The sequence below is a fragment of the Orcinus orca genome, chromosome 13 (assembly GCF_937001465.1).
Source record: "Orcinus orca chromosome 13, mOrcOrc1.1, whole genome shotgun sequence".
NCBI classification, from domain to species: domain Eukaryota; kingdom Metazoa; phylum Chordata; class Mammalia; order Artiodactyla; family Delphinidae; genus Orcinus; species Orcinus orca.
In genome coordinates this window covers 78087589-78111518 of record NC_064571.1, presented here as the reverse complement: position 1 = coordinate 78111518, position 23930 = coordinate 78087589, and the positions used below count along the sequence as shown (strand labels likewise).

The 23930-nt window shown below is 38.6% G+C and overlaps 1 protein-coding gene, 1 long non-coding RNA gene and 1 other non-coding gene across 3 annotated transcripts in view; 1 reads left to right on the top strand and 2 right to left on the bottom strand.

Moving 5' to 3' along the window:
- LOC125960781 (uncharacterized) overlaps positions 1-23930 on the top strand; it is a 36285-nt gene that overhangs the window by 1330 nt on the left and 11025 nt on the right. The window contains exon 2 of the long non-coding RNA XR_007470797.1: positions 1860-2066. This is a non-coding gene — a long non-coding RNA (uncharacterized LOC125960781). The remainder of the gene's footprint in view (positions 1-1859; positions 2067-23930) is intronic.
- NT5C1B (5'-nucleotidase, cytosolic IB) lies at positions 1119-23737 on the bottom strand. The gene is given in 13 exon segments (XM_049695802.1): positions 1119-2003; positions 2006-2159; positions 13112-13296; positions 13680-13802; positions 16460-16589; positions 17722-17889; positions 18192-18289; positions 18292-18367; positions 18369-18527; positions 18530-18666; positions 19983-20121; positions 21241-21333; positions 23665-23737. Coding segments are annotated over 13 exon segments (1671 nt in total). The 5' UTR covers positions 23698-23737; the 3' UTR covers positions 1119-1827.
- LOC117203291 (U6 spliceosomal RNA) lies at positions 16958-17064 on the bottom strand. The gene has a single exon (XR_004485989.1). It is a non-coding gene; the product is annotated as a U6 spliceosomal RNA (small nuclear RNA).

Here is a 23930-nt window from a genome sequence, read left to right as displayed (position 1 = left end):
GTTTGAAATAAACTCCCTAGATGATTTTGATAAACTCTCCTCCACTCCCTTGTATTTGGGAAGGATATAACATGCAACAAAAAGGCACAGTACAAACAGCCAAGAGGTCGAATGCCAGAAGGATTCTTATGAGTGCTGAGAATGGAGCTCAGAGGTGGGAGGAGCACTCTCACTGAGGATTAGACAAGGCACCAGGAACAGAAATCATGGCGGGGGGGCCTTTATTCTATCCTATCTGTAACTTGAAGCTGCCTCTCACACTCACTGAGCCGGGAGCACGTTTCCTCTCTTCTTTTCTCTCCGTCCACATCTTTCCTGTCCTGCAAAGCCCACCTCCGTTCTCTACATTTCCTGACCACTTCCAGCCCATAGAGATTTCTGCTTCAGCCTTGCGTGTGACCCTCTCTTGACACTGAGGACAACCAGCCCTCTCGTGTCGGCTATTTGAGCTTGCACATTTGACTTCTAAGGGATTGTTAAAGGATGGGATTATGTCTGAGTCTCTCTTGTGGCCTTTATCTTGGGGAATGCGTAGAAAACAGTAGGTACTCAGTAAGTGTCATGACTGATATATTTTGGACTGCCTTACATCAAATTAGGAAGCAGATCAAAAGATGTGTGTCAGCAGTGGCATGCTTTAACTAGAACCGGGGTGGAATATGTATATGTGGGTGGGGTAGAGATGGAGATGGGACGAGAAGGAGCAAGACAGGGTGTGAGGAAGGGAAGATAGACAGCATATAGCTTTTTCTTTTCTTTTTTTTTTCAGCATATAGCTTTTGAAGTGAGATCTAAATTTGAATCTTAGTCCTACCATTTATTACCTGCACATCCTTGGACAAGCTACTTAATCTTTTTGAATTTTAGGTTCTTCATTGATTAAAAAAAAGGAAGGTAATAATATTGATATTATGTCACGAAAGTTTGGTTTGATGAGAAAATGAGGTAACATCTGAAAATAACCAGCTTATTGTTCCTAATGTAGTAGATTATGGTTAATAACCAATCAATGGTTTTTTTTGAAAACAAAACAAAAATCACAACAGAATGACAACAATGAAGGCTAGGATACTACACTTACTTCATGTCACATTTTGAAGTGGTAGCCAAGGCTTTTTTTCCCCATATAAACATTGGACTACCTGCTGGGCCCAAAGCCAGAGACTTCAAATATGAAGCCTTGTAGTCCAGAGGCAATGAACTCAGGAAATAAGCTTCAAAGAACCCTTCCAGGAGGTTCTGTCTGGAGCTCATCTTAGATGAAAGTAACCTGTATGAATAACTGATTTATTTCTGAATAAGCAATGTCAAAATTGGAATACTCACGCAGGTAGAGTGGTATTTTCATTTTTGCATTGATTAAAAGGCTGTTCACAGAGGCAACAGACTAAAAAGCTCCAGTTTTCAAGAGTGTACTTAACCCTTCTCTTTCCACTTGTGAAGACCCACTATTCTATAATGATGATGGGTAATGATTCATTCTAGCTACCAACATCCATAAATGAGCAATGCTTTGTAAAACTAAGTAGGCTTCTGACATAGTCCTTTAAGCATTCAAGGATTCACGTTCTAAAATTATTCTAAAGAGTCATCATTATGACTTACACCCAGAGGTGTTGCAATGTCATTAGCAGCATTGACAGCTCCAAGAGAAGTAGCTTGAAGGTAACTTGAGAGTTCAAAATGTTTTAAAAAACTGAAGAGAAAACCTTTCCAAATGAACAAAGTTCTGAGGTCTAATCTACTGAAATACCTAATTGCCCTAGAGATCCACAAGATGTGGCTTCCATAATACCAGAATCACTGCTTTATTTCCCCTTCCCATCCCTAATTGTTCTCTTTTTGATTAATTCCATAAGGTACATGAGCTGTGATGGTGCCAAATTTCTGTGCCCCTTCAATGTGGAACATGTGGTCATCAAAGAAGATGTGGGGCCTTATCTTAACCGAGATGGGACCTTTGGGGGCTCCAGCAAGGAAAAGAGCTTCGTCTATCCCTAGACCCAGCGGCGAAGGGTTTTCAGCATGCGGGCGCCTGAACTGGCTGCACTCCTAGCTGTAACCAGGTAGGTCCTGATAGGGCAACATAACCTTTCGTCTCTGGCATAAAACTTCTTTTGCAGTCTGCCTAACTCTTCCAGAAAGCCTTTCAAGGGACCCTGTAAAAGGAACATATGTCGCAGCTGTCATCCAGTGAGCCAAAGGAAGTGAACGCTAAAAAAGCAGATGTTTATAAGAACTTATAATACTGCATGAAACATGCAGTATAGACCAGTGATACAATGCTGAAACTCCTTGCATTTATGTGATTATATTTCCTTGTATGGAACCATCCTTGCATTCCTAGAGTAAAACATAGGATGGCCATATAATTTATCATCTAAACACAGATATTTTAAGAGTGAAAGAAGCTTCTATAAAAAGTTGAACCAGGGCAACAGACGTAAACTATCCATGGCAAAATGGGATACTCTGAAAGCTCAGTTAATCAGCAAAAGCACTACTCTTTTGATTTACTTTTTGTGAACTGCACATTTCAACGTTATAAAGTGTACTTTTTTATCTTGTTCAATTCCTTCTTGGCTTGAATCCAGTCTTCTCTATATTTACAGTTACTTTATATATCATCACACTTTTATCTTCAACCTTTCTGAACGCTTACTTTTAGCTGTACCTCTAGTACAGAACATAGAATTGGATTTTGCTAAGTGATACAATCTGAAAGTCTTAATTTTTAAAACAAAAGCTGAGTTTTAGGCCATTTCTATTTATCGATATCACAAATATATGTGATAATGGTTCTGTATTACAATTTGGATTTCATTTTTCACGTTTAAAGATTTCAAAAGATTGTTCACTGTCTTTTTTATTTGAACTTGTGTGTATGTGTGTTTCTTCTAACATTTAGGAAGGTTTGTATTATTTCCTTCTATTGGTTACCTTTATAACTTTTTATAGTACCCTCAGACCTCTATTTCTTTAAATCCAGGATCTGTTATTTTTTATAATGAAAAATAATGAAATTAGGGTACTTCTTCACCTTTCTCTTATCCTCTATTTTTTCTTCAATCATTTGATTTTAACTGTTTCATTTTTCTCAGTGTTTGCATTTGAATTATTAAAGATTCTTATATTTCTGTCTCTCAGCTTTACATTTTATCCTTTGATCAGCTATTGTAACTGAAGATATCAGTACACCTACTCTTCCTTATAACTTTTTCCTCCGTATTTTTCCAGTTTTTAATAGTTAAATAATTTCTACATTGTTAGGGCATATAATATGTGCTTTCTCTTCTGTCACTCTAATCCCTGCAGTTGTTTTAGTTTTAGATCTATGGTTAAATATATTCTATGCCCATTTGTGCCTTTGTGTGTTTGTAGTCACCTACATATTGGCCAAAATGTGTCCTCTTGTATTAGTTTTCTCAAGAATATCTTATGGAAATAATAATCCCTGAGAATATACTATGTTCTTAACTGTTGATCTGCTTCCTTTTTACTTGAATGAGCTTTTGACTGGATATAGAATCTGTGATTTATATTTCCTCTCCACATGATCTTATAAGCAGGGCTCCACCGTGTTTTGCTACTGAGTGCTGCTGTGGAGAAGACTCAGGACAGCTTGATTTTCTTTTCCCCACTTGTGTGTGCAGGGTGCCCAAAGAATTATTTCTTTATTTTTGAAGTCAAATAATATTACTAGGGCATGTCTCAGTGATGATCATTCTCTTCTATTTCCCTATAGTATAATGTGGCGTTTAGTTTTTAATCTTTAATAGTTTAATGTATCCATTAAAATATTCTGATAATTCAGGATGTTTTCTTGACTTATATTTTGATATGTTTGCATCTTTATATTTACCACACACAACCCTATCCTCCTACCCCCATAACATAATTTCAGTGTTTTCTTCAAGTATTCTAATTTTGCATGTTGGATTTTCTTTACCTAGGACCTATTTTTGTCTTTTTTCTCTCTAAAATATTATTTTTCTATTTGCTTATTTCCAGAGTTCTACCATTTAACATTTTATTATCTCTTCCCTGATTTGGGGGATTTCCACTTTATGACCCAACTTTCTTTTAAGTAAATGTTTAGTCACAGTTTTTACCTATACTTTGGCAACTGTTTCTAGTGAGAGTTCTTCATCTGTTATTAGATTTTGCTCTTCTGTGTCTGCCTTTTTCTCATAGTATCTTTGCATATGTTCTGTGCTAGTTCTCTTTTTATTACTTATCTCTGAAGTAGATTAGTTTTCCTTGGAAAAATTAGAGGGATTCTGGGGAAAGGTCATGGATAGTATTTTAATATTGATTTGTTTTCACAATTCAGAAGCTCCCTTCTTCTCTGCTGTCATGGAAACCATTTTCCACAAACATGGCTTATCTATGTGATCATTTGTTTAATGTTGCTTTGTCTAAGGCTGCACATATTAGAAAAAAAACAAATAAAAAGTCACATAGGTAAAAAAACTATAACATATTATTGTTATTACTTTTTTGGCCACAGAAACAAAGTGGGGGGCAGTGACTGTTGGCAGAAGCCGCCCTGCTCACAGTTTGATTTTGAAACACAGAGGAACACGGCTCTCCCTGATGCTTTTGAGTAATTTTCAAAGAGAATAAATAGGGCCTGGTCAGTTTATATTGCCACGTTCAAACCAGGTACCCATATCATTCTTTCTTTCTTCTATTTTGGGGTATGTTTAACAGTTTATATATTTGTACAGTAGTGTATGTATGTAATTTATCAAGAAAAAATATAGAAACATGAAGGAAAGTTACTTGAAAATACCTTTTTGAGGAGTTCTATGATTTAGAACATTTGGATTACCTTGGATGTAGAAAGCTGGAAAGACTGTTACTCCTATCCTAACAACAAGAAAAAGCCAGATAATCTGAAACATCATAATTTTTCTTGAGCCCATGAAAGAGCTGAGGTAGCAGGGCAACCGACTAACATGAAACCTAAGGGAAAAAATTATGGAAAAATCTTCAAGGACAGATGGAATTCAAGAACTGGCACATCTTTTGCAGAGCACTAAAGGAAGATATACCAGACGCCATAGAAGCAGGTATGAAAAATCCAGGTAATTTTAAAAAACAAATTGGAAAAGGACAAGTATGGGCTAATGAGAGAACATAGAAACCCTGGAAGCCACAGACACAAGAAATGCACACCGTTTTACAGGATTTTTTTTTTCCTATGGATTTCACTAGTTTCTCATGAGAAGGACTGCAGACAGGGTGGAAAATGAAAGAATAGAGTCCTTGGTGATGCAGACGTGGAGGAGAGGAGCAGCTGCCACTGTGAGAAAAGACTAAAGATCTACCTTGTCCCATACTTCCTAGGGGACAAAGGTATTAAACTGTTGGAAGAATGGCTTCAAACACTGTTACCCCCAGGGAACAGGTAAAGATCTACTGCTATGGGGGAAGGGGAAGGAAAAATCCTCCACCCTTGGGAGAGGGGCAGGAGACCCAGACCATTAGATATCACCCCTATCACTGGGAGAAAGGTGAGATCAATGATATAACTTCATCCCTAAGACCTAGGGGGGTACACACTTAGATTTAGACTAACCTGGGACAACAGAGAATGTCCCTTCCTCTCACATCACCACCTGAGCTGGCAGAGACAAACAATAACAGTTGGGAGAAGGGTAACAATGTGGAGGCCACCATGAGGCATGGACACAAAGAGAAAGCCTACAGCTGAAAATGGAAAAGGAACGTTATGAAAAACCCTTCAGTACCCTACCTGAGGAATTTGAAGCCTGTGATGAAATGAAGGTAACAACAGCAGCAACAAAATGCTTACCTAGTTGAATGCCTGATTTGGTGATTCAGTCAATCACACTAAATGCTAGCAGAAGAGGAGCCATGCCTATTAGCAGGCAAAAATACTATTTACCAGAGCCTATACTGTCTACAAACTATGATTAGAAAGTAATTAAAGATTTATGAGACTACAATAAAAATAAATTAAAAGAGCAACTAACTTTCAAGAGAAAGTAATTAACAGAAGACGCAGTGATGACCTAAATGTCATAAATGTAAGAGAGGAAATTGAAAATAACTCTGATTAATATCTTAACAACTGTATTAAAAGGTGGATGACATACATGAGTAGACTAGTAATTTCAACAAAGAGACGGAACAGATAAGGGTTGAATGGAAATGTTAGAAATAAAAATTGTGGTACAGAAATGAAGAATGCTTCTAATGGGTTCATTAATAGAGCCAACATAGCTAAGAAAAGAATCAGTGAACTTGAAGATAGGTCAGTAGAAATTACTCAAGCTGAAAATAAAGGGAAAAAAATAGTGGGGAAAAAAAGAACAGGGCATTAAAATACTGTGGAATACATATACACACACCATATTCAAACTGCTGAAACACAAAGAAATATAGAAAATCTTGAAGGCAGCCGGAGAAAAGTAGACACATTACTTACAAAGGACCAAAGATAAGAATCTCAAACAATTTGTTTTCAGAATTTATGTAAGTCAGAAGACAATGAATGGGTATCTGTAAAGTGCTGAAATAAAAATAGGGTAAATGCAGAAAGCTATACCCAGTCAAAATAAAATATTTTTCAAAAAAGAAGGAGAGTAAAGAGTTTTTCAGGAAAAAAAAAAAAAACTAAGAGCCTTTGGTAACAGCACATCACTTCTATATGAAATGTAAAAAGATGGTCTTCTGGCACAAGGAATAAGATACCAGGGAGAAACCTAGATCTACACAAAGAAATGAAGATTCTTGGAAATGGTTAAAATGAAGATGAATGCAAAAGACATATTTTTGTCTTTTCCTTATTCACTTTAAAGATAACTGACTACCCAAATAAACAATAGTAGCAAGGTATTATGAGTTTATAGTATAGGTGAAAGTAAAACGTATGCCAATATCACAAAACATGGGAGGGAGGAATTGAGAGTATACTGTTGTAAGGTTCTTACACTGTACATGATGTGGCATAATACTGTTTGAAAGTAGACTGTGATTAATTGATGTTGTATATTGTAAATCCTATGGTAACCACTGTAAAATCTAAAATGAGTAATAAATCAATAGTGGTGATAAAATGGAATCCTAAAAGCATACACTCTACACAATAAATTCAAAAGCAAAAATAATAAAAGGAAAAAGAAACTAAAGTTAATTAAAGATGAAACAAATAGAAAAAGAAGATGGTAGATTTTGATCCAAACAAAGTAATAATCACATTAAATATAAATGATCTATACTATGTATAAAATAGACAACTGATGGGAACATACTGGATAGCACAGGGAACTCCACTTAATGCACTGTAGTGTCCTAAATGAAGGGGATATATGTATGTATGGCTGATCCATTTTGCTGTGCAGTAGAAGGTAACACAACATTGTAAAGCAACTATACTCCAATAAAAATTAATTAAAAGAGTAAACCAATTGTAAAGAAAGAATTTGATTGTAATAAAACTTAGTCAACTTGCAAATAAATAAATAAATAAGATCTAAAAACAGCAATTAAAACACAGGGATTGTCAGATTGTACAGAAAAACAACAGAAACTATGTAATATCTACAAGAAAACCAGTTTAAATATGGAGATATTTTATATGTAAAAACATAAATGGTTAAAAGTAAAAACATAGAAAAGTTGTACCATACAAACATCAGTCCAAAAAAGAAAAAAAAGCTAGAATGGCTGTATGAATATCAGAGAGAGGGGCATTGCATAATGAAAGGTGATTAATTTGCCAAGAAGATATAATAATCTTAAACATTTGGGTACCAAACAACAGAAATTAGAAATACATGAAGCAAAAATTATATAATTGAAAGGAGTAACAGATTAATCCTCAATTATACTTGAAGTCTTCAATGCTGCCTCCTCAATAGTGGATAGAAGAAATAGAAAGAAAATCACTGACAATATTAAACACCTGGGCAATATAACCTGAATAATACACTATTAACTTACCTAATCTAATTGATACTTATTGAATATTCAACCCCAAAACAGCAGGATAAACATTCTTTTCAAGTAGACAAGAAACATTTACCAAGATAGACCATTTATTCTGGGTATAAAATAATCCTCAACAAATTTCAAGAGTTGAAATCGTAGAAAACATATTATCTGACTACAACAGAATTCTACTTGGAATTAATAACAGAAAGGTATCTGGAAAAATTCCAAATTTAATTTCACAAATAACCCATTTATAAATAACTCAAAGATAAAGTTACGGGGAATTAAAAAGTACTTTGAATTGAATAAAAATTACAAACCACCTATCTAAATTTGTAGGATGCAACTATAGTAGCATTTAGAGGAAATTTTACAGTATTAAATGTTTATTATAGAAAAGAAGCCTCAAATCACCTTTAAAAACTTAGGAAGAGCTGGTTATTAAAAAGATAAATAAAATTGTTAAAGCCTAGCATGATTGACCACAAGGGGGGAAGAAAAGAGAGAAGGCAAATATTACTAATATCAGGAATGAAAAGGGCTACATCACTAAAGTTCCTAAAAATAGTAAAATCATAATAGTAAAATATGAGAGAATATTTATGCTCGTTAATTCAGTGACTTAACTGAAATGGACAGATTCCTTGAAAGACACAAACTCATAAACTGCCAGAAGAGGAAAAAGAAGAAAGCGATAATCTGCACAGTAGTTCTGTATCTATCAAAAATAACTGAACTCTTGGTTAAAAGCATTCTAAATAGAAAAGTCCAAGCCCAGATGGCTTCTCTGGAGAATTCTACCATATATTTACAGAAGAAATAATACCAACTCTACACAAAGTCTTCCAGAAAATAGACAGGGAGAAAATACTACCCACCTCATTTTATAAGGTCAGCATTACTCTATAAGATATTACAAGAAAAGAACACTCAAGAACATAATGGCAAAAAAAATTTTTTAACTGAATTTTAACAGATTGGATCCAGCAATATATAAAAAGGATAATACAACATAACCAAGTTGAATTTATACCAGCAATGCAATTCATCAATATAATTTATATTTCAACAGACTAGAGAAGCCACATGTTTTTCTCAATAGATACAGGAAAGACATATGACAAAATTCAACATGGATTTATTATAAAACTCTAAAACAAAACAGGAATAGAAGGTAACTCCCTTAACCTGACAAAGGGCATCTTGCAAAAAACCTGTAGATAACTTGCAGAAAACCTGTAGATAATATATTTAAGAGTCAAAGACTGAATGATCTCCCTCTAAGATCAGGGAATAAGGCAAGGAAGTCCACTCTCATAATGCTTATTGAACATTGTACTGAATGTACTAGCAAGGGTAATAAAGCAAGAAAGATAAAGGACATACAGAATGGAAACAAGTTTGTTTTTTTTTTTTGTGGTACACGGGCCTCTCACTGTTGTGGCCTCTCCCGTTGCGGAGCACAGGCTCCGGACGCGCAGGCTCAGCGGCCATGGCTCATGTGGCCAGCCGCTCCGTGGCACGTGGGATCTTCCTGGACCAGGGCACGAACCCACGTCCCCTGCATCGGCAGTTGGACTCTCAACCACTGCGCCACCAGGGAAGCCCTGGAAACATGTTTTTATTCACAGTCCACACTGTCTATGTAGAAAATCTTAAATAATCTACACAAATTTTATTATGACTAACAAGTGATTTTAACAAAGTTGCAGGATACAAAGTCAAAATACAAAAATAAATTGTGGTTCTGTGTATTTGCAATAAACAAATTAGAAATTAAAAATTTTAAAGCATCATTTATAATAGCATCAAAAGTTATTAAAGACTTAGGTATGAATCTAATAAACTTTATATGATAGCTATATGCTGAAACCTACAAAACACTGATGAAAGAAATTAAATATGACCTAAATAAATGGAGAGATATACTATGTCCATAGGCTGAAAAACTTGATATTGTTAAAATATCTATTCTCCCAAGATTAAGCTATAAATTCAACATAATCACAATAAAAATTTCAGCAGGATTTTTTTCTAGAAATGGACAAGCTAATTTTTAAATTTATATGCAAATGCAAAGGAATCAGAATGTCAAAAGAATTTTGAAAAATAACAAATTTGGAGGACTCCTGCCACCAGATCTCAAGTCTGACTATAAAACTATGATAATCAAGACAGTGTGATATTGGCAAAAGGACAGATACCTGTATTAAAGGAAAAGAAAGCCAGTCTTTTCCACAAATAGTGCTGAAACAAGATATATCCATAAGTAGTAAAAATGAACCTTAATACTTTGCACAAATGCATCAACTCAAACAGGTAATAATTCTGAAAAAAACCCCATAAAATTGTAAAAACTTCTGTTCAGAAACATAGGAGGAAATTTTTGCCTTGGGTTAGCAAAGATTTCTTAGATATGATATAACAAGCACAATTCATGAAAGAACAAATAGATAAATTGAATTTCATTAAAATTATAAGTTTCTGCTCATTGAAGGACACTGAAAAATATTAAAAGAGTGAAAAGACAAGGACAGACTGAGAGAAAATATTTGCAAAACAAATATATGATAAAGGACTTGTATCTAGAATTGTAATACAAAGAACTTTCAAATCTCAATAATGAAATAAAAAACAACCCAATTCACATGAGCAAGAGATCTGAACAGATATTTTTGCCAAAGAATAAATATGATGGCAAATAAGCACTTGATAAAATGTTCAATATCATCTATCATTAGGGTAATGCAAATTAAAGCCACAATGAGATACAATTATGTAACCACCAGAACAGCTTAAAACAAACAAACAAATGAAAAACAACTGACATTACCAAATACTGGCAAGGATGCAGAGCAAAAAATCTTTCATTGGAAATGCAAAGTGGTGTGACCACTTTGGGAAATAGTTTGGCACTATCTATAAAGTTAAACGCATACTTACCCTGTGACATAGCAATCCTACCCCGAGGTATTTACCCATGAGAAATGAGATTTTTGTGTTTACACAGAACCCTGTATGCAAATGCTTAAAGTAGTTTTATTTATAAATGCCAAAAACTGGAAATGACCTAAATATCCTCCAATAGGTAAATGTATGAAAAAATGTGGTACATCCATAGAACAGACTACTACTCAGCAGTAAAAAGGAACGCACTACTGATACAGGGAATGACACAGGTGAATCGCAAATGCATCATTCTAAGTAAAATAAGTCAGATTCAAAAGAATGCATCCTATGGGGTTCCATTTATATGACACCTGGATAAGGCAAAACTATAGGGACAGAAATCAGATTAGTGTTTGACAGATCCTGAAGATAGGGGGCTAGGATGACTACAAAGAAGCACAAGGGAATTTTGTGAGTATTTTGAGTTTGATCGTGGTTTCATGACTGTACACGTTTGTCAAAACTCTCAGAACCGTGCACTAAAAATGATGAATTATACTACATATAAAGTATACCTCAACAATTCTGATTAAAACACACACACACACACACACACACACACACATACGGAGATCACTATCCCAGAATGGTGAAATGAGATAGAGATCAAATCAGGAGACATCCATTACTTGTCATGGTACCACATGGGAGGCTTTATAAGCTACAATGAGAGTGGCTAAATTAATCCTGTCCAGCTGTCCCATTTGCTGGTGACTCTCAGATCTCCTCCATTGGAGACAATTGGGATATTGTCATGACGAAACCATAAGCCCCATGACCAACATAGTTGAAAGCCTTGGTTAGGAATCATATCTCATAACTTCCTTCTCATCAGTGGAAACATCTGGCAAAGCCTGGTCTTTATAGGAAACCTACCCTTTCTATGTGAAAAATAGCATATTTTTCCACTGTCAGAAGGACCACATTATGAAAACAAGTATGCTTAGTAAGAATTCATTGGGTATTCCTGCAATATCTAGTGTTGAACTTCACAATTTCAAGTTGTTTAATGGGAAAAATGCTTTAAAATATGGAGAAAAGAACTGATAAGTACAGAATCTAAAAGAAATTTGGATTCTTTCCCTGAGATGAAAAAAATGGTATTTTAAGATTATCTTGAAATAATTCTTGTTCTGAAGTTTTTTTTTCTTTTTAAGTGCTCTTTTTTAGAGATCTTGAACATTTTAATAATGCTTAAAGGCTAATGTACAATGGGCTCTAAATTTCAGCAAAGCAGACTTATGCAAAATATAACAAAAGGTTTTCCTCTCAATAGTAAACTTTGTTAACACTGAACAACTTTTTGACATGAGCTCAAGACTTCTAAAGGAGCTATTTAGGAAGGGACTGTGAAGTTAAACATACACACACAAAAACACACAGAATTTAAATATCACTTGCTGTAATGTGAGGTGAGTTAGTAAAACTTTCATCTTTCAATTAGTCTCTTCCTACTTTTATAAATGTAATAAAACTAACGATATTTAAGATCTTAAGTTCAAGAAGAGCTGAGAAAAAAAGGCCAATTTTAAAGAAAGGCCTAGGTAAGATTCATAGATTAAAACTGAATGATCCATCATTTCATATTCATTTTGGAGAATACTTTGATGTTCAAATCTCCTTTGGTTCAGAAATTGCAGGTTTTGTTCATTTTAGACCATGACTTTAACACTTCGGTTCATGGATTGATTCCAAAAAACCTAAAATTTTAATTGTTCATACTTTGTACTTGCTTGGAGCTCAATATTTGATTTAATTTAAACTCTCAGTTTTGCAGATTTTTCTCAATTAAGTGCTACCTTTATGGAGTTTAAGGGTATGGACAGAGAGGTTCAACAAATGTTTACTGACCTATTGGAAATAACCTTACTATTTTGAGATCTATTATGTAGAAATGGCTAACTGGTAAGCTGTATTACCTCTGTTACTCATAATTTGGAGGAGATGAACTCTTTCTCATGAGAAGATCATAGAAACACTCCAAAAGGATAGATAAAAGAACACTAAAATTAAAAAAAGTTGGCAGCAGATGCTTTAGAATGAGGAATTCATGAAACAAGGGGAGAAAACTACAAAGGATAAGAAGTGAGGAGTGGCCTGCCTAAAAAATTTTAAAAGTCATCACAGTGAAGAAATATATATATTGGTATATTGGAAAATAAGTAGATCAAAATTAATTAGAGCTCATTGAACCTACCTGAGCAAGAGGCTTATTCTCAAATAGTGCTTCATGTTGAAAGAATTTGTCCAGCCCGTGTTCCTTGGTAATATGGTCAGACTCATCAGAAAAGAGGACGGCATCCCCATCAAAGGCGACACGGAGCTGTGTGTCACAGTAAGCCATGTCTTTGGCTCCATCAAACATTGTTGCAGAGGCGATCCCTGGAAGACCGTTGGAATTAATTAATACTCTTCTTAGGACCATATGTTTTAGTGTCTTCCCAGACCTCGAATTTCCTCTCTCACTATTACCTGACAACACAACTCTTCTTCACAACCACACATCTCGAAACAGTCATCTTTGTACTGCCTCCGTTTCTATAAGGGATGGGAAAGTGTAAAATGGGTGTAGGATAATCACTGAAGATGTCCACCTCCATGAAGGTGAAAGCTCTAAAAGACAAACTTAAGGGCTGCCACTTGTGGAAACACCTTAGCAGAAAACCCAACGACGACGTAAACCACATAATCATACGTGAAGGCCAATGGAATGAAACACTAGTGCAGACCTCTTTATTAACTAGAGAGAGGAAACCAAGTAATACCTTCTTGTATTGCTTCTTGTACTTTTTCAGAATCCGCAGAAAGATACAAGTTGGTAAGATATGCCTTCAAATAGCCAATGGGGCTTTTTCCACCAGTCAGACAGAACCGGTCAATTAGTAATCCTATTATCGGGCAAGAAAGACTTTGTTATGTCAGAGACTAAAGACAATATACTTACTGGAAATGCAAGTGAAAGTTACCTTAGGAATAAATGAGTGCCTACTGCAGTTTTAGAACTACCTTTGTAGTACCAATATTGAAAAATGTCTCATCTATTTTATATAACAGTGCATGATGGTTTATGAAGTATATCCAGATAGGCCATGCTAGTTTACTCTCACACAGCTGTTATGGCAGGCATTATTATCCTCGTTACAGAAAAGGAAATGCAGACATAAAGACTGTCTAAGCCCAGTGCTTCACATTGACTCTTGTCTAGACTAGAACAGCGCACTTTTCCTTTAGCTACAGCATCCTCACTTGTTGAGAGGGCCAGTTAAGATGTGGCTCTGTTTTTAAGTACCATTTTAGTATTTCTTTAGTAACAATACAATAGTAATAGCAAGTAGTGATAGCATTTAAACTATTTCCCCAAAACAACAACAGAAGGTCTGAAATTGTCTCTCTTGACTTGAAATTTTAAATGCAATCATTAGCAGACTGACATTAATATACCATTAAATGCCTTTCAAATCAACAACAGTTAAAAAAACCCACTAGATGTTGGTGAGAGGTTTGTAAAATAGGCACTTACATACACTATGGATGAAAGTGTAAATTGGTACAAGCTGTCTAGAAAGTAATTTGATATTTATTGATACAAGTATTGATAGCTTTTAAGCAGCTTATACCTTTTGACCTAGGATTCCTTTTTTTTTTTTTTTTTTGCAGTACGCAGGCCTCTCACTGTTGTGGCCTCTCCCGTTGCGGAGCACAGGCTCCGGACGCGCAGGCTCAGTGGCCATGGTTCACGGGCCCAGCCGCTCCGCGGCATGTGGGATCTTCCCGGACCGGGGCACGAACCCGTGTCCCCTGCATCGGCAGGCGGACTCTCAACCACTGCGCCACCAGGGAAGCCCTAGGATTCCTTTTTTAAAGAGTTTATCCTAAGGGAATAATCTGAAACTCTGATAAAGATTTATGTAGAAAGGTCTCAGCACAGGATTATTTATAAAAGCAAACCATGGTTCCAATGATGTGAGAATAACTAAGGTATAACATTAAGTATATAAGCGATGTACCCATTCAAAGTGTTTTTGGATATATGATAAAACTGGGCAGCTGCAGATGACATAAAGCAGAATTTTGAGCCAGTTGTTGCTGAGCCAGCTAGTCAGTTGTTTATCATCTGCATGGACCAAGAGAGTGGATAGGATCTATCCACAGCTGCAGTGGAAGTGTTTGCCGTGGTATGGACGAAATACTCTCACTTTTTCACTTAAACCAACATTGGGCATAAGTGGCATAAAAGTGTACTCTACAAATCCTTAAATAATATTAATTTAATGATCAGAAATTATTTGGTGGTACTGGGGACTTCAGAAATGGTGAAAACATCGTCCCTCTTCTCAAGGAGATCACAATTCACTAAGGAGCCAGGCATGTAGACAGATAATTATAATATAGAAAAGACCACAGCGAAGGGAGATACAAACTGCCTTCAGCCCCGAGAGAAGGTAACTAACCTCTTCAGGTGAAAAGTTGTTATTCCATGAGCAAGGCTGTGCAAGATTGGGCTTTATCTGTTCATTAACAGTATTAGTATGTAAATAAGTAGAATTTCTCATGCTACTAAGCTCAATGAGCTTAGTGTGGTGAGGGATAGGTAGACTTACATCACCTACTAAATCAAATAAGGCTGTCTTGTAAAAATAATAGCTGTCCTTTATTGAGTGATTACACCACTCACCTCTGCCAACGCTTTTATATATATTCTCTCTTTTCATAGCATAATACTGTGAAGACTGCGTTTTTGAAAGGTAAACATATTTTCAACTGTGTATCAGTAAGACGTTGGCCTTATAATTAGGATGATATAATATAAAACTTATAACTTGTAATAGATAGTGATTATTTATAAATATGCCTAATTTAAGCCTAGAAGTTAAATATGCCAAATTTAAACCTTATTTTGACTTGACATACCCTTAAGACTGGATATGTCACTTAGAAAATGGGCTAAAGGTCCTCACATAAGAAGTCAGGTAAATTCATAAGAGGAAAAATGGGGACCTCCCCTTAAAGTCACCAACACACTAATGGAAATGCTATGAAGAGACTAGTGTCAAACCAATTTTCCCTGTAAAGGAATAAAGACAGGTTTGCTGGCATGAGTATGAATTTGATGTGTGGGGAGAGCAGCCGGGGCGAGTCAGATGTTAAGAGTGGAAAGGAAAGGTAAAAACCTTTAAACCTTTAACATGTGTCTGTGGTGAGCAGGAAGTCTGATCACACAGAGAAAGCCCTGGGTTGACGGCTCCTTGAAGTCAAGTTCAGAAGTGAAAAACATAAAACAGAGAAATATATTGCAGGACCTGGGATTAAGACTTTGAAATTCACACTTGACAAGTTAAGTCCAGAGCTTTGGGCCCAACTCTGTGCTGAAGTTAAAAATGAACATGGCCTCTCTTGTTCTGACATAGGCAAATAAACATTCCTCACGCAGAAGGGGGTGTCACTATCAGACACTGCATTAGTTAGGCCACAGTGAGCAAAATAACATGGCCTCTCTCTTCCAGAGCAGCGAGCTGTTCTTCCATACGGTATTTATTTTACTTACCATAGTGATTGACGCTGTTTATAAGCCGCACTCCCACTTGGGCATGGTTATTAGTCATCAGAACAATATCAAATAAGTCCTGTTCATCAGGATACAGCTCACGGAGTCTAGCATTGACGTGCTGCAGTGCCTGAAGGTTACAAACACAAATGTGTGTAAAGAGGGCCAGGCAAAGTGGGCACTGGGGGTCTGGATAGAAAGGATCCCATAGGTGTCCAATTCAAGCCCTGAAGACTCTTCACTGAGAGACTGTGGCTCCTTTAAGTCAGGGTTATGCCATTCATTTCAGTATTTTCAGCCTCGCATACATAGGACCTCAGTTAATGTTTACTGAAAGATGGGTAACGTTTGTTGAAAATTGTTACAACATTTGGTTTACTAGAATTATTTCTGTGAGGTACATAGATAGGATCAGGCTAACCCTTTCATGGTTTGTCTATTTTTGTTTTTGATTCATAAAACCTGCCTTTCTTGATCTGATGATTATTTTTTATTGTGAAAAGTATAGGCTGCTTCAAGAATTTTCATGTTATCCTTGTGCAGAGGCCATGCTAATGGTCTCTGTGTTGTTCCAGTTTTAGCACATGTGCTGCCAAAGTGAGCATTTTGTGTATTTTTTAAAACATGAGTCTTTAGAATAGGTTTGTGGTTTCCTCTCATGCTTCTACTATGCCTCATAACTACTTTCTACTTACAACACGTGGAGGTGTCATTTGTTTCTGCCTGGTTATGATGTCATTGTGTAATATTTGTATAAGTTATATAGGGGATCAGAGCTATAAGTGCTATACATTTCAGTGTAAGTTCCAAGAACCTTACTTTCTCTATTAAAGTCATGCCCCTAAGTGCCAAGAGCATCTTGAGTTTCTTAATATGCTGTGTTTGGGGCAAGAGCAGCGAAAGTGAATTTAATCTTATTTGAATGAGGTGTTTTATTTCTACTGCTTGGAATCATAAACTCATTATTGCTTCTGGTTACTGCTCCTTCTATGGAGAGGACAAAAGTTTCTGTTACAGGTCTCAGAACTTGGACTCCACTTAGGGAAAGCTCAGCATTCCAAATCTAGGGCTGCAGTCCCTCCCTCAACAGTGTGGAAGCTTCTGTGAAAATATAAACTGACCTGGGGTAGACTTAAAAAAGGCAAGAATGACAAGGGTGGATTAGGAATTATAAGGAAACCTGGATGAGATCCCAGGGATTAGCATGAGTCCTTCCCTGCCATCCAGAGTCCTGGAAGGCCGAAGACAGCTTTGCAGAATACCTTGACAAAGTGGAAGGCCGGCCCTGGGGCCAGCACGACATTCTCATTGAAAAGCTGATACTCCATGTACTTTTCCAGACCCTCTTCCTTGTAGATTTTCCTGCCGTCCACCGTGTTGAAGAGCGCACGGGATGACACAGCGATGGTGATGGCATGCTTGGGTTTGGGCTGCAGAGAGGGGCACCGACAGGAGGACGAGTCACACAGACCTAAAGGGATCAGGAATGGGCCTCATCCCAGGGCAGGGTGGGAAGGAAACACTTGGGTCCCGGCTTGGAGGACTGGGATGCTGGAGACAGCCAAGGGCTGGGTTCTGGGAGCTACTGTGCCAAGGGGTAGGTTCAGGGAGGAGAAGTAGGGGGCTGGGTGAACTTCCCTATACCATGGACAGGAGGGAGGCTGAGAGAGGTCCGGATGCGGGGCTGCGTGGAGCGGCAACCCGGGTACCAGCTGAGGCGGGCCCTGCTCACCGGCCTGGGGAGCGAGCAGCTCGGTGACTTCTCGTACAGTGTTCTCACGGATGCCCAGTAGGCATCGTCCTCGTCCGCCTCTTCCTCTCGTTGCCTGGGTCAGGCATACAGTCTTGATCCAGCTTTGACGGGTAGAGATCCCTGCGCTGGGCATAGGATTTCCTTTCAGTGGGGGGGCGTGCGCGGATATTCCCGCTGGTGCGTGTCCCTGGAATCTCGCGAGTCCCGCAACTCTCGTGTGTACTGGCCCGCTAGGATTTCCCGCCCCAGGCCGGGAGACCAGGCGTCGGAATTCTCAGCCATCTTGGTGCTGCGCCGGGACCCGTCTGGAGCTGTACCTCCGGGGTCGTGGAAGAACGTGAGTCGAGCGGCATGGTTGGTGTGGGTGGCGAGCGCTGCGCTGACAGCGGCTTTGGTGACTCTTGATGGCTAGGGGAGGTGAATGAAGTCCGGGAGGTCTTGGAGCTACTGGGGGACTGGAGCAAGAAAGTGGGCTTCTGAGTTAGATGCCCACCTAGGGTCCCCGTCCTCACCTCTGCCCAGCCGGGGTCAAGGAGCTGTCCCCTTCTCTGTGTTCCATTCCCAGCTCTTAGGTGAATCCTGGTTCATCTCAGCTCCTTTAAGTAGGGCTTAAAGGGGCTCAGACGTTTCAAGGCTCCATATATTAGACATTTCTGTTACATGGACCCAGAGACAGACTGCTTTCATTTCCCCCCAGTTGTTCCATCAGCACCTCACACTTTTTTTTTTTCTTTTGGAGTAGATAGGGTAGAGGTCCTCTTCCTTGCCCCTAGGTAGCTGGCACATAGTTTGCAAAGTTCTGTCACTTTCTTCACATATACCTGCTCAGTCAGAGACCTTCAGGTAGGACAGAAGGCTTGAGGAAGGGACCTTGCTTGCCACTGCCTCCATCTGTGACCTCCAGTTAACTTGATGAGCAGCTAGACCAGAAGTTCCCACCAGAAGGCTCTGCAAAGCACCTCAGGGGCATCCGTCTCCACATTTGCTCTGTGATTAATGCAGTGAGTGCTGGGAAGGTCAGTAGGCTGGAGAATCAAGTGTCTCCCCATCACCTTCAGAACTTCTTGTGCCAGTGAAGCTCAGTTGGAGAGAATCATCTTCCTAAATAGGAACTGGTTCTAGTCATTCTAGAGAAAGGACTCCTGCACTAAGGTATGAGATAGATTATTAAGCATCCATATATTATTCCAGTTTTTGTGATTATTTCACACGTTTCAAAGGGCATGTTCTTGGTTAGATTATTGAGCCAGTCCTCACAGAGACAGATGGATTGGTTCTCCCAGTGTCTGGGCCTGTGTCACACTCTGCATCCAAAAACTAATTCTCACAACAAACTTTTTCTTCTTATGTGACTAGGCCTAGTTAAGGGCTCAAAGCATCACACAACCTAATACTCTTCAACAGTTTATCTCCTTTGTTGACATTTTCACCCCCTCTTCTGAGTCTTGGGTACTCAATGAATAGTTTTTGAATGTGTGAAGGAAGGAAGGAGAAACCATGGAGTTTAATCATTCAATGTGCAGTTTATAGACCTAGAGATCCTAGGTTTTAATCTAGCTCTATGAGCCTTACTAGTGTGAAATCTTAGGGAAGTTACTCTGTGTTTTGGTTTTCTTACTCTGGGGATTGATGGGGGTGGGAGTCTGTGAGGGCTAAGTTAGCTAAAAGATATAAAGTACACGGAACAGGGCCTGGCGCATGGAAAGCATCAATCTATGTTATTATTATTATTCTTATGGCGTGTACTCTTCCCTTTCATTCCCATCTCTTCCTTAAGACTTGTGTTCTTGCTTCTGGACTCACCTCCTGATGGAGCTCTGGTGGATGGGCTCCGTGAAGTTCGAGACCACTGATTTCTCACTAGGTACCCTCGAGAGTCTGTCTTCAGCAAGGTTAATTCTCGTGATCCCTTTCAAGGAGAGAAGAGACCCAGGAGTGTAATACCCCACCACCGAGTCCTCCCACACATATGCTTACGAAACAGCCATGGCAAGCCAAATATAGCAGTGATCAGTGAGAAGGCCCCTGCCCTCTACGACGTGTAATTCAGTCCTGGCCCTTGTGTATTATTCTAGCTCTGGCCCAATCCTAACTTCTGTGAGGAGCAATAAAGTGGGAATCTACTTGGAAGAGCATCCAAAACCAAGAAACAAGTCTGATGTCTCATAGGTTTTCACCTGTGACTCCTCTTATGCGGAACTTAGTAGAGTTGAGCCTTTTTCCTCCCTTTTCCCCACTTCCGCCCTTAAGGATAAGCTTGTTAGCAGATGCTGAAAAGACATACCCAACATTTTTGACCAGATTACAAAGATGAAGGCCACTGGTACCTCAACAAGGCTGTAGCGGGGCTCCCAGGCAGCTGCAGAAGAGGGAATAGCGCCCTCTAGCACTGCCTTTGGGCGGAACAGGATGGAGGAGACCATGGAGAGGCAAGTGGAAGTTTCCATCCCCGTATCCTTCCCCTCACCCGGATTGCCTGTAGCTCCCCTCCAAAGTCAGTAGTTTGGTCTCGGCTCACCCTGATCACGGTGATCTGCTAGCCCTGCTCCCACAACAGGCACATGTGAATATAAATACGTATCGTGCAGCAGGGGCCAAGAAGCACTTTTCCCTCAGCTGCACAAAGGCAGCGTCTACACGACGAGTGACCCCGCATGGGGCAGCATCTCAGCGAGTGATGCGGTATGACTGCACGCCTCATCTGAAAGATGGTGCAGAAGATGGTCAGTGCGATGGCCAGACTCCCCTTCCCTCCCTGATTTGAACAAAGGCCAGTCTCCTCCCACAGGCTGAGCAGAGGTTTCTACACTATTTATTCTGCATGAACATTGGGATGTGTGCTGGATGGGTAGGCAGGGGCCAGCTTCTTCTAGTATTTTCTTAACCTTGCCACGAGGACGTTAGGTATCCCTTAATACAAATCTTGATATCTCAGTCTTTTCTCCCCAAACTCCCCTGCCCGCTAATATTTTTTTATTATGCTGTCTGCTCTTTAATTCTCTCACCAACTCTGAAGAGGTCAGCTCACCTGAGTGCTCAGACGAACTCCTGATTTCTCAGAATCCTTTCTAGATTTGTCTACTTCTAGGCTGTCTTTTGAGTACCTCGGTCCAGTCTCATTCTTAATATGGAAACAAAGAATGTTTATTAATTTTTCATCTCGGGGCATTAGAAACCTTGGGTTTGGGGAATCAAAGGATAAATGAAAGTTAGAATTTGTCTCTTTGCCACTATCAAAAATATAAATTATAGATATTATTTTTCCTCTGTTCTAACAAGCATGAGTAAAAAGAACATATATCAGACAACTATACAAACAGATTTTTAATATAGAAATTTGTTGGTTTATAGATTTGAGACATAAAGCATTTATCATTTACAAAATGGTAACATGGGAAATGCTGTGGGAGAATTTCCCAGGGGTCAGCAGGACTTGGAGTTAAATGTGAAGCTGCTCACGCAGAACAACTTCTCTGTTACTCTGAAGATTGCTACTTATGGAACTTTTTCATTTGCCATAGAACTGAAACTTCTCTTGTTTGTTTTATTCATAAACCAATTTTCTGTCGATCTGAGCCTCATCAATAATAGATTTTTTAAATCAAGCACTTTAATCCTGTACAGATCAGTCAACAGGCATGTCTTCTATTCATGTTCTCTAACTATTCGTAGCATCAACAGTGAAAAGAGGTCTCTTATTAACGAACTAATAGGGAAGACCATGTAGGGGAGCAGAAGAAAATGGCTTATTTCATGGACATCTATTCAAATATTTGTTTTCATTTTCAACTGCAGGAAATACTGTTGTATTAGAGCAGTGTTTCTATTGTTTCCTGCCAATTCAGTAGCTGTAATGCAATCAAGATTAGTGTTATTTATCTGTTTAAGGAGCTCAACTTCTAGCATAGACCAAAGTGCTCAGGGGCAGTCTGTTAATCTCTTTATACTCTGTGCCTTGAACCTAGGAAAAATCTAGTCGATGTTAGTTGAGTGACTGAGTCTATGTCTGAAGAGAATGGCATAGCTGTATAATCCTAGAACTAGTCCTAAAATCTTTCCATCAACCCCTGTTAGACCTGCGCGGTCTCCTAGGAGTTTCGACTCGCCCAGGAAACAACAAGAGTCGGAAGTCGATGCAAAACGCAAGAGGTTTATTGAAGGCCGGTGCACCGGGGTTCCTTAGTCCTCACGCAGGAGGTCGAAGAAGGAACCCTTTTGGGCGCGAATATGTCAGTTTTATAGGTTCCCACTTCCCCGTATGTAAATTATAGATTTGGTTGTGTTCTCCTGCTGATTGGTCCCGGCTTAGGCTCGGACCAGAGAGGGAACTTGTCCCCAGCTGCCTGATTGGTCTTTGACAGACACCTTTTTTACATTTTGTTATCTCCCTCCTTCTCCCCAGCTGCCTGATTGGTCTTTGACAGACACCTTTTTTACATTTTGTTATCTCCCTCCTTCTCCCCAGCTGCCTGATTGGTCTTTGACAGACACCTTTTTTACATTTTGTTATCTCCCTCCTTCTCGGAAGGGGGCCGGACATCCTGGAAATTCACCCATTGTCTAAGAAGCCCCTATTGTCTGGAGAGTTCTTAATCATTAGCTGGAACAATGTCCCTCGAGTCCCACACCCCCTGAACACTATCACCATGAAGTCCTGTCGCTTACTCCAAAAGATATTTTAAATCTAGTCCCTCTTCTCCATTCCTGTTCCAGGCCTCAGATCGTTATGGGTCTGCATTCTTAGAATGTGGCTTTTGACCAGATTTCATGGCCTTAAATCCTCTCAACTTCTAGATCCATCTACCCCATTTATTTAGGGTGATATTTATAAAATGTAAATCTGCTTATGCTTCATTTCTGGATACACTCTTCATTCGCTTGGTTAGAGAGACCCAGGAGTCTCATGATGTATCCTGTCTACCTCCAACTTGTGTGCCCTCCACGCTACACTCTATCTCTATGTTCTGTTTTTGCCAAATGACTTGTATTTGTCTATATACCACCCTTATATCTTATAACCTCCTTTTCCCTTCAGTGTTCTTCAGAACCAAGCTCAGCACGACCTGGGAGAAGTTCCCAGTATTAAACATCCCTCTGTGTTTCCTGTGTCTTTTGTACATACTTTTTCTGAGTACTGAATTGTACTTTGTTTATGTATTCTCTTTCCTACTAGGTTGTGCATTCTTCAAAGATAGCAACTGTGTTTTCGCCTCTTACCACTAACATAGGAGCATTTGCTCAATAAGTGCTGACTTACTGGATGGACTTATACCACATGATTTAATCTCCTTTTTCTCCACTCTTCATGTTCTTTACTTCTCCTTTTGCCTCTGTGTGTGATCATCATCTGAAATTCGATTGCTGCAGAACATTTCCAGAGGCAAATGAGGGACTGATATCTACATTTCCTCAGTTCTTTGGCAAGATTCTATAGGACATTCAATTCACTGACCTTCTTTTTCTGTTTCAGAGATGTTTGACTCATTTCTTTAACTATTGAAATTCTTTTGTTGTTATGCAGATTTTCCTCCCCCCAGCTCCATTTCCTGTTGTTTCTGTTGTTCAGTCTAGGTCTGCATTTAGAATGTCAAATTTATGACATCACATGTGATTCCATAGTAACTAACTGACTCTCTGAATATGTGACTTAAAAAATAAAAAGAGATAGTATTATTTGTGTGCATCCACTCATAACCATTGTCTGGGTTTTTAGGAATC